This window comes from Diadema setosum, chromosome 10 (assembly GCF_964275005.1).
Source record: "Diadema setosum chromosome 10, eeDiaSeto1, whole genome shotgun sequence".
Lineage (NCBI taxonomy): Eukaryota > Metazoa > Echinodermata > Echinoidea > Diadematoida > Diadematidae > Diadema > Diadema setosum.
In genome coordinates, this window is record NC_092694.1 from 32,147,939 (window position 1) to 32,166,583 (window position 18,645).

An 18,645-nucleotide genomic window follows, 5' to 3' on the forward strand; every position below is an offset into this window, starting at 1 on the left:
ACCGCTTCCAGGGAAAGGGTGCATCACAGGACACACACACAAACACACACAAAAACCAACAAAAAGTAACAAGGGTGGTTTCATCTCATTAAAACCGGAAGACGCCCTCTGCACTCGAAGTGCGTCTAAGGAAGTACAAGAAATGGTTTCGTTTCCTAGTCATCATTCACCAGGAAGAAGTATGGTTTTGAAATTGGATGTGTGCATTTCTTTTCCAACTACAGTTGTTAAAAAGGTGAAGGGTTCATGAAAATTTGTTGCCAACTGAGGAAGTGCAGACACACAGACACATGCAAATATACACACATATGTCTTCAATATCATTAAACAAATATATATCATAGTAGGTTGGTACTGTAGTTTCATATTCGTGGGTGCATTTTTTTTTCATATATATAATGCAATTTTAAAACATTTCAGTTATGATTACACTGTATATCTGAATATACATGTTTATGTATCTTGCAAAATATATGTACAATACAAGTACATGTATAATGTAAAACACAATATTTTTTCATCACGACTTTAATGCGAATCTGAGCTAACAGCCTTTTTCGCGGCATGAAATTTTTGCGAGTTGCCTCTAACATTCAATGCATAGGCCTAGAGTGTAGACAAGAACTTTCACATGCATTTTAATTTTTGCGAATCTTGGCTCTCGAAATTCGTGAAATTAAAAATGCACGCAAACATTCCTCGTTCTTCAGTATATCTTGTTTCCCCTGGCTTGTTTTATTACCAATACAAGCTTGTACTTCTTAAAGTATCCATCAGGAATTGATCAGAAATCAACAGGACATTGTGAATGTTCCTGTCTCAGTTCAGCTCTCTCTTCAATATGCAGTGCCCAGATGTCCATTGTGATAATTTTATAATTTTTATTAAAGGAAGCTGATTATTCTGTAAATTTCTCGGTGTGGAGATTAAATTGTTTCCAAAAAAAAAAAAAAAAAAATTGTGTCAGTAGGCCTTTCATATCTTCATGTGAAAATGATGATAATATGTACAATGTATATGTGTATGTGTTCATATAATAAACCTTGATGAGATAATGTGCACATGTAAAATACATCCTTACATTCAGTGCGATTGTTTTCATTGGTAACTATAAATGAACTGATTTTAAGGAAATGAGATTTTAAAGATTGCATCCTTGTAACATACTCTATTGCAAATCAAGGTCTGTCTTAAACTCATGCCATGTCTAATTTCTTAAAGGGGATGGCTAGTAAATGATCAGTGGGAATGCTGGGGGATGATTGTTCCAATTCTTGTGGGATTCATTTAAGAGTACATTGTATATCTATTGTTGTGTGAAAATTATTTGCTCCAGAACAGTCTCATATTCAAGTAATGTGCAGTTTAATGCCCTGTCACTGTACAGGCATGCTAACCTGGAAACATAATACTGCACATTACTTAAATAATGAGACCATTCTGAAGCAAATAGTTATCACACAACAATAGAGATATAATGTACTCTTAAATGAATCCCACAAGGATTGAAACAATCATCCCCTGGCATTCCCTCTGATTCCCACTGATCAGTTACTAGCCATCCCCTTTAATAGCCTGTGGCCGGTGACACACATGGAAATGCAGTGAATTTGACTTTACAATGGAATATAACATGTTCAAATGATTATTAAGTGACAAATTGAATTCAGCATGACAGTTCTTAACTTTGATATGCTGTGTGTGCATGTACAGTATATGTGTACATGTATATGCACATCGATGTACGTATGCTGTTGAATTCTTCTCTATGATATGGTAACTTTTGTAACATTCAGATGTATTCTTCTCTATTTGCCCCCAACAGCTGCTGAGAGCCAACAAGAGAAGTGTGAGCTGGTCATCTGGGAATGTGTATCAAAGGTACGGACGTACAGAGCATGCCCTTTAAGAGTTATGGTTTACAATGCATGTCATTAATGTGTCTAGCCTTTGTTCAAGTCTGTTAATTAATCTTTTTTCATTACACAATAGCTCATTAGCACGACCAAGTTGTGTAAAATTCATTACGCAAAGGAATTGACAACAAAGGTGGGAGACTACACGCAAAGGGAGCTGTAAGAAGTACATTGTATACTAGGGAGGGGTATAACAAGAGAAACATGTGTGTACATGAATGCTGTTAGTGAGTAGTCTGCCCTTACTAGACTCGATTCAGTCCTAAACTTTGAAATGATAACAAGTGAACAAGCCTTCCAATCATTTCCATTCATGAAAGCAGACTACAGTGTATGTAATTGTTTCAATGACTTCCTAGAAAGCTCTTCTCAGCTGCATCCCAATGGAACTAAGCATCGTAGAAACTATCTTGCCCCCCCCCCCCTTTTTTTAATTAAGGAGTCCAAGAAGAATTTGCACAATGGCACGTGTGCCTCATTAAGGACAAGGAAATTTGCAGTCCTCCGGAATTGTCCCATCCACGTGTCCTTGATCTATCAGTTCAAAGGAATGTAGTTCAATCCTCCGCCATCAATCTTCATGAGGTACAGTGGAAGTGACTTTGTTTTCATGCTGCCGTGAAGCGACAGTCACATGACCAGCAGTAGCCGCTGGTATCTATTGTACATTGTACATCTGGGGGCTGTGCAGAAACATTTGCCCAACATTAACTAGGGCAAGAAAAAAACTACAGTATTTCAGAAGAGGTGATTTTGAAATGATTTCATGATGATCATAAGGAACTGGCCATCATGGGATACTAGCTATTAACGGATGAGCAGAAATCAAATTGGTAGGGTAACACGTGATAATATGAGACAGATATGATTAATTCTCAGAGTAGAGCATAATCATCACATGAGTGTATTATATGCGGACAAGTCCGGTCAGTGAGTAGGATACAGTCTGGTCCATCCAGAAAAACAGTGAGGGATGAAGCATATAAGAAAAAAACAGTTGTTGCAAGATTTACATTGCCATCCAAAATATACTTTATTATTTGTGTTTTATTTGATTTTTCCCGTCATGTCATAGAAGGCCTTTAAACATTCAAAGAACAGAGTAAGAGCTAAACTCTGGCAATAGTCATTGAGCTGCCACTCTGTAGATATTGCTTTAATCCCATGGTTTCTCTTCTGTCCTTCCCCTTTAATTAAGACTGAATTCTCACCCCTGTTCATTTCACACCACCGGAGACGTTATGATCATATTTTTAGTGTGTGGAAGGATGGGAGGATCCTCAAATTGGCACCGTCCCGAGGATCATCAAATTGGCACTGTCCTGATGGGGTGAATTCCAGTGCCTGTAGGGATGGGATGTGCCATAATTGATTGGTGTCACACCCTGCGTTCCCCGTGCACTAATTGACTCCGTCAGCCAAGCTACCCCTCGTACTCCCATCTCTGCGTGCTGCGGCCCTGTAGCACGTAGCTCAGAGAGCCCTGTACGCTCAGAACTAAAAACTACCTGCTTTCAGTCAGACATGGCATGTCTCACCATGCACTCGCAACAATCCCCAAGACCGCTTTTAAGGTCTATCACAACTTCTATGACAACTTCTTGCTGGAAGAAAAACAAATAAATGCCATAACCTTGATTCACTGGCTGGCTTCATCTACTTCTTTTTTTTCCACCTCAAATTGCCATTCATATCTTACAATATATTAGCTCAATGTCTGTAGGACATTACTATTTTACTGTAAGTAAACCATAAGGAGCCAAATTACTCTTTGAGTGCAAGAAATCCACTCTTCCCACCCCAACCCTCCCCCCCCCCCAAAAAAAAAGAAAGAAATAAAGCTATTAAACCATTCTTTGGAGTAAAATATGTTCATATATGTTCATTTATCACCCTGGCTTGTTTGCTCTGCTCAGATGTCCACCACATTACCCCCTCAATCCCCTCTTTCTTTCAAGAACACTCTTCTGGCCCCTGACCAATTGCACCTGTTTCAAAGTCTGACAAACTTATGTACTACATTGTATATTGCTTGCGCACACTAGTCTAGGAGTGCTTGAAGGGACTCCGGAGGTGCGTTTATGGGTCGTAAGGAGCATGCTTTGGTTTTGTGGGCAGGGCTCTGCTTGAAAGTTTGGGAAGATTCCAAGAACGAATGCCTGTCAAGAAATAAGAGGGGATTCTCACATTGTAAGTGGTTATTGTCCAGAATATGATAAATTCAACAATTACGCAGCATTCCATATCAGATGAGACAGAACTGATGAATTAACATGATTATTCTTTGAAATATGGTTATAAACAAATTGATATTTCTGGTACAGTAGTACTTTACTTTTGAGGTATGCTGATATATTCATGATTTCTATTACTTGCTATGTTTCTAAATGAAACCTGTTATGATAATTTGGAATTCATTATTCTTTCTCTTTTTTTTATACTCCCCTATTCTTTCCTGTTGTTTGTCTTGTCTCCTGTTCTCCTTTTATTTCGTCCTTCTATCTCTCTCGCTGTCTATCCCGACTTACGCTCATGGGGTCCCCTCAGGAGAAGGCCGAGGAGATCTGTGCCATTGTACAGCAGATATTCGAAGTCGTCTATACAGAGATTACCATGAAGCAGTTCGACCTGTCCCTCATCCAGGCGGCGGAAGCATTCTCGATACGAAGCAGTAAGTAGCCTGCGATACAGGCGTCTCCCTCTGCGAGCCATGCTGGCGTAGATTGGAAAGTTTCGTCTTTCCTCCAAGCGGAGTGTGTTCTGCATGAAGGCAGATAATGGTGGTTGTCAAGTCAGATAAGACTTTGAAGAGAATAGGAAAACATTTTTTTTTTCTCATTCATATTTTTTGGTGTGGATATCTCATGAATTTGTTTAAATACAATATATACAAGAAATAAGTGTGATGCAAAGTACCTCATTATACATTTGACAGTGGAAAAGAAAAAAATAAGCAAGTGCATGAGGTATCCTTAAGTTTTGGAACAAAATCATTTTTATGGCAAAGTACCATAAAAAGTTGTAACTATTTAAAGATCATGATATCAAACAGAGAATCATGGCAGAAAATATGTGATATTGTGTGCATGCGCTCCTTATAAGTTGTCGAAGCGGTTTTCATGCCCGAGGCAATGCCCAGCCTAACAGTTCTTCAAAATTAGGTCCAAGGATGAATTGCAGCCCCTCCTGCAGAAGGGTTCAATACTCTGTCAGAAATGAAGAAATTTCATGACAAAACAAGATCGCTGCAAAACTTGCATGTAGGAATTTGATTGGCAGTAATGTGAGACACAAAATCGAGAAAAGTGTAATTCGATACTCACACGTGGGTGAATCACAGGGAAGCGGTGTGCCGCGGCAGGCAGTTATTCGAAAAATGGGGCATTGTTCACGTAACTCGCAGCTTCTCTGACCCAGATTCGCGTGGTTGGTGTGACAGATCTTGAAGAAATCTCAAGTAAGTATGGGGTTAAGACCTGGAAAGGATATTGAAGTCTAGATGATACATGATACCGGTAGCCGTCCGAACCCATTAAGGCTTGACGGGCGGTATCTCAAAGAACACTGGAGATAGACAGGGGATGTGACGTTAAGATGTGATGATAACTTCGGATCGGGTTGGGAGGAAAAAGAGAGAGAGTTTAGGGTGTCAGGTAACAATACACAGACACGGCCTCTGCAAAGGAAGTTTTCACAATATTTCTTTTCCCGCCGTGCGATTCCTGCAATTTGTTGCACTTTCGAGTCGAGGAAGTTCAACCATTTGTTTCTGTCTGATCCAGTTTTCCTCAATCCCCAGATTGCCGAGTGACGGAAACGCGCCGCTTTAAGCATAACATGTATTCATCGGAGTCACGCACAAAGCATAGAGAGGGGCTTTTGAAACTCACACACATTTTGTCCCCAGCCCCCCACCCCACCCGAACCCTTCATTGCCCTTGGAAGAAAAATGTCATCTGTTAAATCTTGCTTTGGGCAGGAGTTGGAAGCCTGCTTTATGGTATTGGTAAACAACAACAACAGATCTCAACATCAACTTATGATTTCTTGCAAATCATTTCATTGGGAAGATATTTTTCAAGCTTGACCAAATAAATGCATATATCAGAGTATTAATTCGTTAGACACTAATACATGTAGGATATCTGAAAAGGACTTGGCAAAAATTCCCACTAAATTCTAACTTACAGTCATTCAGAAGAGAGTGCCCACCTCCCCTCCAAAGTTATTTGAATGAAAACATGGAAAGGAATGTAACAGATCAGCAAATATTTGCCAAAGTGGGCAAATGATGAAAAACAAACAAACATGGAAGCTTGCATACACACGTTTTGAATGTCTGTGAACAAACCAAAACCAACTTTGAACCCTCTGCATCTGAAAACCTGGGGGCATTTCATGAAGTGTTTGTCCGACAAGTTTGTCGGACAAATTTCCCCTCAGCCAATCAGATGCAAGGATTTCAGTAGCTTATAACACTTAGTCAGAAAAATATCTGACCAAAATGCTTCATGAAATTCCCCGCAGGTGTGTCTTGTATGGTGCCTGTGGAGATTCAGAAGCTCAGAGGAAATGGCTTCATTCAAGTATTGATAAGTGCTTCATATGGGTTGTCATTGGAGAGAGTTGTGGAGTATAGTATAGACGATGATGGCTGGGTATTAAAACTGAAAGGTCTCTTGAAAGTATAAGAACCTCTTGAAGTTGGTTGTCCAGAGCCAAGAGGCTGTCGCGGGATCTTGTTCTTTTTTGTGATGGACAGCCAGCCGGATCGCCACTGGGGACCAACGGTTAATGGGGCATGGAGAGTCAGTCAATGTCCACACATTGCAAAGTTTTGCCACGGAGAAGTCCGACAGGGATGACCCGAGCCGTGTCGCAACAGATTACCGTCGATCAAAGAAAAGCCAGTCACAATACAGCGATGAATGATCATATAATTGCAAGTGAGGGAAATGCGTGCCCGAAGCAATTTTCTGCTGCTCGCCCCAGACACGGTTGTGGCCAATCTTTTTTTCTGTTAGCGATGACCACGCTGCCATCAGCAGCGACTTCAGAAACGCTCTTGGTAATTACGAGGAAGGGCTTGGCTGTATTTCTTCTACTCGTGGAAAAAGTTCTTAGGTTGTTGGGAAAAAGTTCTTGGGTTGTTGTATTTTGGTTTTCCTTGTCCTCTTTGTTTTCAGAGCAGGAGGAAGTGAGAATTTTGTGCGTGCGCCACATCTCATCAACGGCGAGTTCTTGATGGAAATGTTTCTCGGCGGAGAATAGGGAAGAGATGAGAGGAGGATCGTTGGAAGTCTTCCGCAACGATAGGTGTGTCCTGCTGCAGCGGCAATCAAGAGAAACAAGGCTCCCCGGTCACTTCCTCCCTGATGGCAGTGGACGCTAATTTGCGTTTCCGGTCAGCGCTGGCTTGTGACATTTTCCACCGACATTTGTTTCGCGATGGGCCCCTCGGGAATATCGGCGAGTCCAGCCCGGTCTTGTAAACCCACCCCCATTTTACTCGCCAGGCAATCAGCTGCGTAAGAGTGCGTGGGCTGCTCCCAATGGAAGGCAAGGGAGATGACTGTCTAATATTTGAATCATATTAAATTGTACCCCAAAACATTTGTAAGCATATTGTAATGACGTTCACACTGAGCTGGCTTGATTTGAAGTCAACTTGAAATTCATTTTAGTCATTGATGGTTGAAACCCAGAAGGTTTAAACTGAGGTAACAGTCATGTGAATGAACATGCCCACAGTGTACCAACTGTGAGTTATCTTGAAGATTACTCAATGCCTTTGTGGTAAAATCATGGATATTTTGATGATAAGGGCTCTTGTGTCCCCTGCAGAGCGCTGTCATAGTGGGTCATGTGAACACAGTTCTCCACAGGCTCTTGGTTTAGTTTTGCCCTGGCACATTCTGTCAAACTCATGCCAAGTGTATAACACCTTGAAATGTTGGCATGATAGCTAGTCTTACACTGTATGTTCTGTTGTCAACATGTGTTTTCTTACAGCAAAAACAGGTGTTTTACTGGCTTTTGTCTTGTTTGTAGCAGGAGCAGTACTTTTTCCATTTTATTCTGAAAAAAAGGCATAATTTGCCATTTGCAGATGAAACAAAAATCCAGCATTAGTGCTTTAGAACAGTTCTAAAATATGAGTTAGCAATGGAAACAACCACTGTAAAAATTTGAATCAGTAAAATTGATGTTTAGTATCTTTGAATTTACAAAATGTGAACAATAGCTATTATAAAAGAAAAATTCCAGACCCAAAACCATCTACAGTTACAGTTTATTGAGAAAAATACAGATATCTCCGTATATTTTAGGCTTTATCGCGAAAATTTTAGATGATAGGATGTTTTGTGGTACAACAGACCTACACATACACCTGTATGCATTAAATATCATATCTTGAAAATCTTTTAAATCACTGTTCCCTATGGAAAATAAGACCTTTGAAGTTTCACCTCAAATGCACAAAGAAACTGGGGTCATTGCAAGCCTTAGACTCAAGTAACAAATTTCATCCTTATCTACAATGTAGTGGTGCACAGAACTTCCAATAATTATCACCAACAATGATAGTTATCATCAGTGATAGGGTACTGTGTGAACATATTATGTAATTCCAAGTATGCTTTTTACTGTAATTTGGTATTTTACGTTTTGTAATATATATTGTTCACTTATGTGTAGTTGTTCATTTACCAATATGTTACTACTGACGAGCACAAAAAAGAAAGAAAACTATTTGCTTGTGAGAGAGAAAGATTTCATCCAGGTTTGCAGAAGGAAGGGAGGGGGGAAGATGACTTTTACTTTTACTGATTTTTTTTTTTTTTTCTTCCAAAGAGAAAGCCAAGATAAAATATTACCAGAGTTTTCAGTCTATTGTTTAAAGAAAATATCAGAACAAAATATCAACATGGTGTGTTCAATTACCAGGTATATGAACAATATTGATGTTGTTTTATAGCTACTAGTCGTACATACATGTACATTGTACCTGAAATATCAGTGGACAAACGTTCATCTTCGGTTGAGACCCTCAAATTCATATTACAAATATACATGTACTGTACATAGACTGTATAGGCAGGGCTTGACATGGTCTAATTTCATTTTTTATATATAATTATGATGTATATATTATTTATTATATATCATATATATTATATATAATTTCATTTTTGTGCAAAGATATTACTTATCTATTGATGAGAGCATGCAAAGACATTTCTCTTATATACTTCAAGCAGGTCTGGAAAAAAAAATTTAGGGACAAAAAAAGAAAATTGATGAATTTCTGTGAATAAACCATATGGAGAGCTGCTCAACTACTTCGTCACACAGAGTTACCAATTTACGTATTAAACTCTCTATAAAGTTAAAAAGGTCATAACTTTCTTTATGTATCTGAATTTTTTCCCAAAATTTTCACTCATACTTTCTGATTTTTTTTTTCTTGTTTTTATACAAAGAGCATATGATAAGGATGGAAATTCTCTGTAACTCTTCTGTCTCACAACCTTTCCCTTTGTTATTCTGTGGTAACAAAGTCAGTGCACTAAAAACTTCTTAAATAAGAATGACTAAATCTGGATGAGGGTGTGCACTTCTTTAGACAGGATACCATTGGGAAGGGGGGGGGGGAATAAGAATGAGTAAAACAAAGCAATGATGATCAAAACAAGAACAGTCAGCTCACAAACAATGATTATGAGTGAGCCCTTGACGCTGATGTCGCCGCATCGTGCCGCGGCGGTTGATTCACTCACCCGTGAAGGAAGACATCAGATTAGGGGGTACTCCCCGGAGACGTGCTCGCAACGGGAGGCCTGTCGCTCCGACCGAGGGACGTGGGAAGGGTGGCTGACATGCTTATTTTCCGACAACAAATGATTGCTGAGGAGCATTGTTAATGGCTTCCATATTGTCAGCCGGGCCGGTCCACGAGGGCAACAATTATTTTTCTTTTTTAGGACAACCCAGCCCCAGAGTTGTTGACACAATGCATCCAATGATTGAGAGAGAGTGTGTCAGTTATAGTTAGGAATGAGAGCATGTACAATAGTTTGGATGTCCAATACTAACTCTTGTCTTGAACTTTAGAGTGAGGAGGTCTGTTCAGTTAGTTCAGTAGTCTTCGCAGATTCCAGCATTCCTAGTTACCTCCGCCAAGGGAGGAGGTTATGTTTTCGCTACCGTCGGTTTGTGTGTTTGTGTGTTTGTTCGTTAGTTTGTCCGTGTGCAAAATAACTCAAATAGTAGTTAACGGATTGGGATGAAACTTGCAGGAAAGGTTGAGAATGACACAAGTAACAAACGATTAACTTTTGGTAGTGATCCGAGGATTTTGGGGGAATTTATGAAGGATTTTTCATATTTTGGCATGTAGGTTCAATGAACTTGGGAGTTCAGGCTGCGCGTATTTTAGGTTTGCATGCGCGCACTCAAGTGCGTGCTCCACTTTCTGCTAGGGCGAGGCGCGCCGCGCAGCTGAGGGTTTATGACGTAACAAAGGCTTCTATATTGGGAAATCGGGCAATTTTCTGTGATATTGGTCCAAAAGTTCTCATAATCATTTTGAAGTCACCATCAATTAATGCTACATTGTATGTGTAATTGAAATCACAGACTTGATAATCAAAAGGTGGCTTTGAGCTGTGGTAATGATACATGATCAAAATTTAGTCTCTATTGATATACAAATAACAAGATGGTACACGTGTATTCCTCATGCATGCATTATTTGCAGACTTTGTCAGCACATTGGACTAATCACTCTGTTAAAAAGTGTCCACCAGAACCCCAAGCATAATGTGGGTAAATCAGACTTTAAAAAACAAACAAACAAGCAAACAAACAACAAACAAACAGACACCAAACAACCCTTGTATTTCTTTGTTAGATGAAAAGAGATTAATTGTATAAGAGTTAAGATAAAATTGTAGTTGCAGTATTTCTGGTGGAGAGAAAAAACACCAGATAATCCATTGACAGATTATTAATTCTTCTTCTCCCCCCCCCCCCACAAATGCAGCTCTGCATAGATATAGAAACTTCTTTTGATACTTGAATACGCCGATGTAGGGCAATTTGTCAATCAGTTACTTGAATATGCTTGACCTGTAACAAGTTAAGAATTTGTTTGATTATTTATTTATTTATTCATTTATTTATTTGTTATTTAATTATTCATTTGTTATTTATTTATGTATTTATTCATTTATTTATTTACTTATTTATTTGTTTATGATTTATCTATTAATGATTAATCATTTTTGATTTACTAAAAAAGAATCCTCTTTCTCATAAATGAAATTGTGTTCCCAAAACTTTTGTGATGGCTTAACCTAACTCAAGAAGGAGTCATTCTTCCAGAGTCACCAGAGTATGGATTCACTTTTGATTTTGTGTGTGTCTCTCTCTCTCTCTCTCTCGCAACAGACTCGACAAATCACCAAAGACCACCGCTGCCTGACATATATCAACCACCGGGGTAAGATGCTATGACATTCATCAAGCACATACGAAAGACCCCGCTAAGTGTAGTGTGGGGATTCATGGGTGGTCTGATTTTATTCACTGTCCTCTGGGGCACAATAAAAATCGCAAATACAATGTAGTACCGGTCAGGAAATACGTGTATCAGAGTGAATGCTCATCGATGAAGGTCGACTCCCGTCGAGAATCTTTGGCCGTGTGTGTACTTACACAAAAATCAGTGATAAAGCTGTGCACAGTTTATTTATGGGGATTCTCAAATATATCCGAGCCGGGCCAGCTTTTCTACTCCGTGATATCCCCACCCTAAAGGGTCTTTAAGGAAGCTGGGTCTTGTTATTTTTCTCTTTTTATTGACCCCATGTGAGTGAAGAGTCTGGAAGGGTGTGGTCTGAACACTGTTTGTCTTGGATCTTTAATTTCTGGCAATTCTCCAGGCAGTCGTATGGTGATACATGCCCATCAGATGTCGGAAACAATGATGTAGAACGAAGTGTGATGACTCTGATGAGATGTAGATAGAGGAATACAAACAAGATCATGGCTATCACTTGCTGCTGCCATGGGGGGCAATGTTTTACTGTTGTCAATTTAATCTATTTATCTATTCATCTATCTTTCTATTGTTATTACTACTATTTGTCTTCTTCTTCTTATTATTATTGTCATCCTTATTACCTCTGCCAAGGAAGGAGGTGAAGTGATCATCAGCATTGGCTTGTCTATTTGCAAAATACATTAACGCTAAAAGCTGTGAACAGATTTGAATGAAACCTACAGGAAAAGTCAACAATGATACAAGGATCAGATGATTAAATTTTGGTAGTGATTCAGGAATGTTATGGAATTTTTTAAGGATTCTTTCATCTTTTGGCATATAAGGTCCATAAACATGGGAGTTCAAGCTATGCATTAAAAGAGGTTTACATATGCGCACTAGAGCACATACTCTGCATGGGCAAGGCGCAGTGCAGCTAGAAGCTGATGGCATAAGCAGAAGGCTTCTATATTTGGAAATAAAATTGCATGCGTGTACTATGGATGGAAATGAGTTGCTGGCTTGGCGGAGATCTGCTCTCTCCGAGTGCTTTTCTAGTTGTCATTTTTAATAATACGATCATTATCATTCTCGTTGGTAGTATTGTTGTGTCATTGTTATCATGTCGTAAAGACAACTCTTCGGGCGGGGCCATTTCTGCAGCCTTCCTGTAACTCATCCTCACCAAAATGAGACTTATTGTCTGATAGAGCTAACAAAAACAGACAAAAAGAATGTACAGTATGAGTAATTTCACTTCATCTCAGAGAATTTTGCGAGCCTATGATTGATCTTTCCTGTTCGTCTTGTCATTATTCCAGGGGCAACGATGCCATCGCCGATGAATACAGTGCAGTCGGAGCGAGCTCAAACAGTGCTGAAATCATCAGCGTGACGGCCAAAGTCTTATTACAAGAGTACATTGAGGAGGTAACTTGGTCATGTCTTGATGACAGGCGCAGTGGGCATTTTATCATCATCATTGTCATCATCACCATCATCATCATCATCATCATCCTCAACATTATCATTGCCATCATCATCATCATCATCATCATCATCATCATCAACAACATTATCATTCACTTATAATCATCCTGTTTTATTAAGTTCTGCTGAGTTTCATCATAACAAGAATAATGCCATGATTCTGAAATGATAAGGTCCTATTGCATGTAAAATTTTACATATTTTGACTGATTGTTATGTTCTTGATAGTGCTGTGGAAACATGGAATATACACACTGTATGTGAGGATAAAATTCATGAAGAATTAAGTCTTGAAGAATTGAGTCTTAAGCATTCATGAGGGCATTTGAAACTGCAGAAATGTTTGGATTTACATGGTGAAGTCAGTAGTTCAAACATTCAAGAGATATGACTTTTATACAGTCCAATTCCTTAAGCTTCAAGCCAGAGCATGACACAGGTTTGGATTACAGTAAAGGCCCAACAGGCCTGCAAACTAGAATATTGAAAAACCAGAAACATCTGCAGCATAAAACTTTCGCGAATTGGAGCTGACAGTTTTTTTTTTTTTTCGCAGCATGAAACTTTTGTGAATTACAACTGGCATTCAATGCATTGTGAAGACAAAAACTTTCATGTGCATTTTACTTCTTAGCTCCTCACAAAATTCACAAAAGTTTCATGGACCGAAAAATTTCTGGTTTTATAGTACCCTCAACAGGATTAGGAATCCCATCATCTATGGTGCTTTCTATGTCAAAAAACCAAACAGAGACAACAGCAAAACACATAATCTGAACTATTTACACCTAAAATGATTCTCTTTCTCAGCTGAGAAGCAAGCTGAACGGTGAAGAGCTCCAGCGCTTCGCAGCGATCCTCAAGGAGTACCGCCAGATGGGGTCCATCGAGAGCTTCTGCTCCAGCCTCCAGATGCTCTACGGCCCCGACAGGAAGTCACTATTCCCAGGTAAGTGTCAAGGGGTTTAAAGGTCAGAGGTTGATGCTTGTCCAGCAGGTGTTGGGTTTAGGGAGTGGTAGCTCTTGTGGTGGAGGTATGTTCTGCAGAGCTTTAATGATTGCGTTGGTGGAGTGGTAGCCGAGGTAACTTTGTAAACAAGACTGCTTCATGCATAGCGTGCTTCGATCCCTAGCTGGCAGCTTTGGACCAGCTCTCATATTTCCTGGGTAGCGCCCTCTACTGACCATTTGCGTAGAGCAGATTATCTTTTTTCTTAAAAACTTGATGCTTTTTTGCAATATAATCAAGCCTTTCTTGAAATGCCCTGCCGTATGTGTGTGAAACCAGCTGTGATAATGGGAATGACTCACAGTGCTCAATTTAAAGGAATCGGAATACCATTTTTGAGAAAAGACAGTTGTACTTTAGTGTTTCAAGTAGTAGCTTAAAAAGGGCAACCAGTAAAACATTACATTGGGATTCATATTCAGAACTACTGTAACAAAAGTTAGTGCAAAGTTACATTACATATTGAATTGAAAGTCAGATTAATGGGCTATTAGTGGTTTCATTTCAAGCAAAAATTGAAAAAAAGTTAATTAGGAGTAAACTCAAGTTTGTCTAGATCTTTCCCTTATAAGTAAATATAACAAAGTGTTCTCACCTTCTCTATATTAAACTGTAAATGTTTTTTCAGCTTAATACTACAGAGTCACTCATGGCTTTCAGTCTCCAAATTTGCATCAAGACCCTTCAGGTTGATCCTGTAATTTTTCAGAATTGTAGGATACAAAAAAATATGACAGCATCCTGGACTGTAAGCAGTAACATGAAACATGCTTGAGGTAGTCAAGCAGTCACAATTTATAGCTGTATTTGCCAGCACTCTTAGTGTACTCTCTTGTGAATAACCACTGTCTACTCTGAATTTAATTGCTGGTGTGAAGTCCCCTTGCACAGATCCCCATTAACCATGCTGCTTGAGCCATGAAGTCTGTGTTTACACCAACAATAAATTTTAAACGAAGAAGAAGAAAGGAATGAAAGTATGTGTCTGGTGCAGCACACTGCTCGTTGTCATCATCGCATTATCAAAAATTGAATGAAATTATTAACTAAATGTGTTTACTAGCAAACACGAATTCACCTGTAACTACACTTACAGTACTTGCACACAAATACACATATGCACAGTTCAAAGTGTTAACTGTGGAAGGCATTCTTGTGTAAACTAAAACCCCCTCACAGGTTTCTTGAGGTGTAATTGTTGTATGTGCTTTATACTACTAGTCATCACAGGTGTCAGCACTTCACTTTCTTTCTGATGCATTGTTGCAGTCAATATTGTTCAAATATCATAAAGAATTGATATCTTATTTGGTTAGGTTTTTGTTATGTGATCAAGGAAGCTCTTTTCTGTCTTGATTATTGAAGTGCTTGCTGTTTTAGAACATATCTCATTGTTCGGTCATATTCCTTGGGGCAATAGTGAACGTTAAAGTGAATGATATCAATTGTGTTGGACAAAGTTTGTTTCTCTTTGTGTGTGTAGATGTCTGTGTATGTTTTATACACATGTCTGTGTGTGTTTCATTCATGTGTCTGTGTATGTTGTGTGTATGTGTACATTTTATGTTGTGTGTTTTGTCTGAGTACTTCTTACTATTCAAAAGTACAGAAGGCTAATACCATAATACTAACACACTGCCCTCTACGGGCAGCCATTTCTCTGTAGAAAAAAAGTGTGACGCTTCTTTCAATCATGGCCTTGTCTACTGTGCTGGCAGAATGCCACACACGTTAAAGGGGAAGGCTAGTAACTGATCAGTGGGAATCAGTGGAAATGCTGGGAGATGATTGTTCCAATCCTTATGGGATTCATTCAAGAGTTCATTGTATATCTATTGTTGTGTGAAAATGATTTGCTTCAGAATGGTCTCATATTCAAGTAATGTGCAGTTTAATGCTTCCAGGTTAGCGTCCCTGGTCAGTGACGGGGCATTAATCTGCACATTACTTGAATATGAGACCGTTCTGAAGCAAATCATTTTCACACAACAATAGATATACAATGAACTCTTGAATGAATCCCATAAGGATTGGAACAATCATCTCCCAGCATTTCCACTGATTCCCACTGATCAGTTACTAGCCTTCCCCTTTAACTGTCTTTTATTTTCACTCTTCTTTCGAGTGTTAGGGTGCTCAAACCATGATTAGCATTTTGTGTACAAATGCCTTAAGAGTGTTAGATCATCTTGCAGTGTCAAACTATTAAAATGAAAATGAGGGAACCAGGAAAGGGCAGTGTCTAGTGTTTGTTGTTTGCTAACTATAACACATTTGAGTTATCCAAGGGTGTCAAGGTGTATTAAAGTGTTGTGCTATGTGTACATGTTGTTTATTTGTCTGCCAGAGACCTCAGCATTTGGGTAGATAAGTTATAAAGAGTTGAACAAAATATGTACATTGTAAGCATTGGTACAGTGTATTTGTAAGAGCATTCAGATGCAAAATTTTAGCAGTGTCTCTCTTTTAAGCCACAGGTAATGCTATCCTGTGTCCTTGTATGGGAACAGAAAACTGTGAATTATTCAGCAAAGCGCTACAGATTTATGATAGAAATGATGTACAAGATGCAATGTATATTGTGTTAATGTGCCCACTCCACAGTAAACCAATTCTATGGACAATTGAGGCTTTTTAAGCTCCATGCAAATACGTTTGCCATTGTGTTTGTGTGTGCCTGGCTTTACTTGTTTGTCTATATGTCTGTTTGTATGAATGTACATTTTTCTTACATCATAAAGAGGGGGTGGGGGGGGGGGGGGGGGAGAACTCTTGAATATGAATCAAAGTTGGGTAAAATTCTATACAAGGTATTGCTCTTTTCATGATCATAATAGTGTATACAAGTGTAGGATACTGTCTATGAAAATAAAGCTCTGATAATTGAAGCTCTTGCTAGTAAAATGACGTAACTAAAAGAAAATCACAAGAAGGGCCAAAAAGTGCTGGGATTGCTCTGATAGTGAGGGTTACTAACGTGTGCAATATACCACATTGTAGTTCACCTCAGTATATGCAAGTATACTGTTCAAAAGCCTATGGTTCAACCTGCATTCAAATATCTTTACTTTTCCTTACACAGTGCCATTTGAGCATTTACTATGTAGGATTAGATATTTTCTTTTATCTTTCTTTTATGTGTATGCTATCATAACTGTGTGCTGCATATTATCAAATTTATATGAATCAATTCATCAACACACATCAGGGCCCCGTTTCATAAAAGATGTTAGGATGGCAACTCTTGTTGGCTGGAATGGCAACTTCCAATAGCAACAGCCAATCAGGAGGCTGGATTCTTGTCATTACCATAACAATTGTCATTCCAGCAAGAGCTGTCATCGTATTACCTTTTTATGAAATGGGACTCTGATGTTGACTTTTTTTTTAGTCTCCAGCAATCGTCGCACTGTATATTTACAGTTTCTTCCGAGTGTCTGAAACTATAAATGGAAGTAGATCCAAATACTCTCAATCAGTACCTTGGCTATTAACCAATTTGTGCATAGTAGTACTTGTACATGTACTCTGATGTTGTAGTGTTGTTCTTTTTTTCATGATAACATTTTCTTTTGTGTGTTTCAGTACGATAATCAATCATGTGAGTGACTGTTGCTCTCTGATAGTAGAAGTTAAAATGTTGAGCTCTTTCATAGTCCAGTCTCCAATGATCATTTACAAGATCTCTACAGGTGTATCTTCATTTTCTTCTGTCGCAAGGGTCTAATGTCTGAGTTTGAAATGAACGCTTCTACACACAAGACTGTTCAGTGTCTTCCATGAAGCCAGATTCAAAGTTTGATGTGGTGTGGGTGATTGGTTTGTAGCAGATGCTAGATATTGTAAATCATAAAAGTACCCTGTTATGTCATGTACACGTATATATCCACACATCTTTTCATGTAAAGTGCAATACAGTTTGTAATTTTGCCAGTGGCAACTATTCAAAGAAATGGAATTTCCTACTAGTGCAATGGTGATGCCTCTGACACGTTTCTGTGTAGTAATAAGCAGATTATATGGTATTACTTTTTTTAGGAGGGATATCTAGAACAATGTCTTGATTGCCCCTGATTTGTGAATTGATTAGATATATACTGGATGATAATCACACATCTTAAAAAACTAATTTTGTCATCTTGGTGTAAGTGTGAATAAAAGGCATTTTGATTGACGGTGTAATTTGTAATTTGGAGGTGAACATACAGTGTATGCACCTCTGGCACCAGTTACTATCAACAAAATAATTGCAGGGTTGTTGTTGTTGTTTTTTTTTTTTTTATTCTAGCCAATACATAATGTGCTTCCAGGATTTATAGTTTACGAATACTCTACAATTCTACATCAAGTCTGATGTGCAGTTATCAGTCCTTATACAGGTTTTGATACAGAGAGAGATGCTGTGTTGGTATCTAATATTTATATGTCAAAAGTTCATTTCTTTCACTAATGAATATTTTCCTCTTTCTTGGATTATATTTCTTTGTAGCGTCATGTTTAGATCTCTGGCCTTCATAACAGGCTAATGGTGCCGGTTTCGCATCTATTTACTTTCATCGCTCTCTCCTTTTTTCCTTTTTTCCAAACAGAACCTTTAATCCTTTGAATCGTAGACAAGGGTGCATCATGTGAATTAACAATTTCTCTTCTGTCGTTCATTTCTTTTATATGATGTAGAAAAC

The 18,645-nt window shown here is 38.7% G+C and overlaps 1 protein-coding gene across 1 annotated transcript in view; it reads left to right on the forward strand.

Moving 5' to 3' along the window:
- LOC140234166 (cerebral cavernous malformations 2 protein-like) overlaps nt 1-18,645 on the forward strand; it is a 70,430-nt gene that overhangs the window by 41,369 nt on the left and 10,416 nt on the right. The window contains exons 6-10 of the mRNA XM_072314237.1: nt 1,826-1,881; nt 4,464-4,587; nt 11,370-11,421; nt 12,786-12,894; nt 13,765-13,903. Of these exons, the coding sequence (XP_072170338.1) occupies nt 1,826-1,881; nt 4,464-4,587; nt 11,370-11,421; nt 12,786-12,894; nt 13,765-13,903 (480 nt within the window). The remainder of the gene's footprint in view (nt 1-1,825; nt 1,882-4,463; nt 4,588-11,369; nt 11,422-12,785; nt 12,895-13,764; nt 13,904-18,645) is intronic.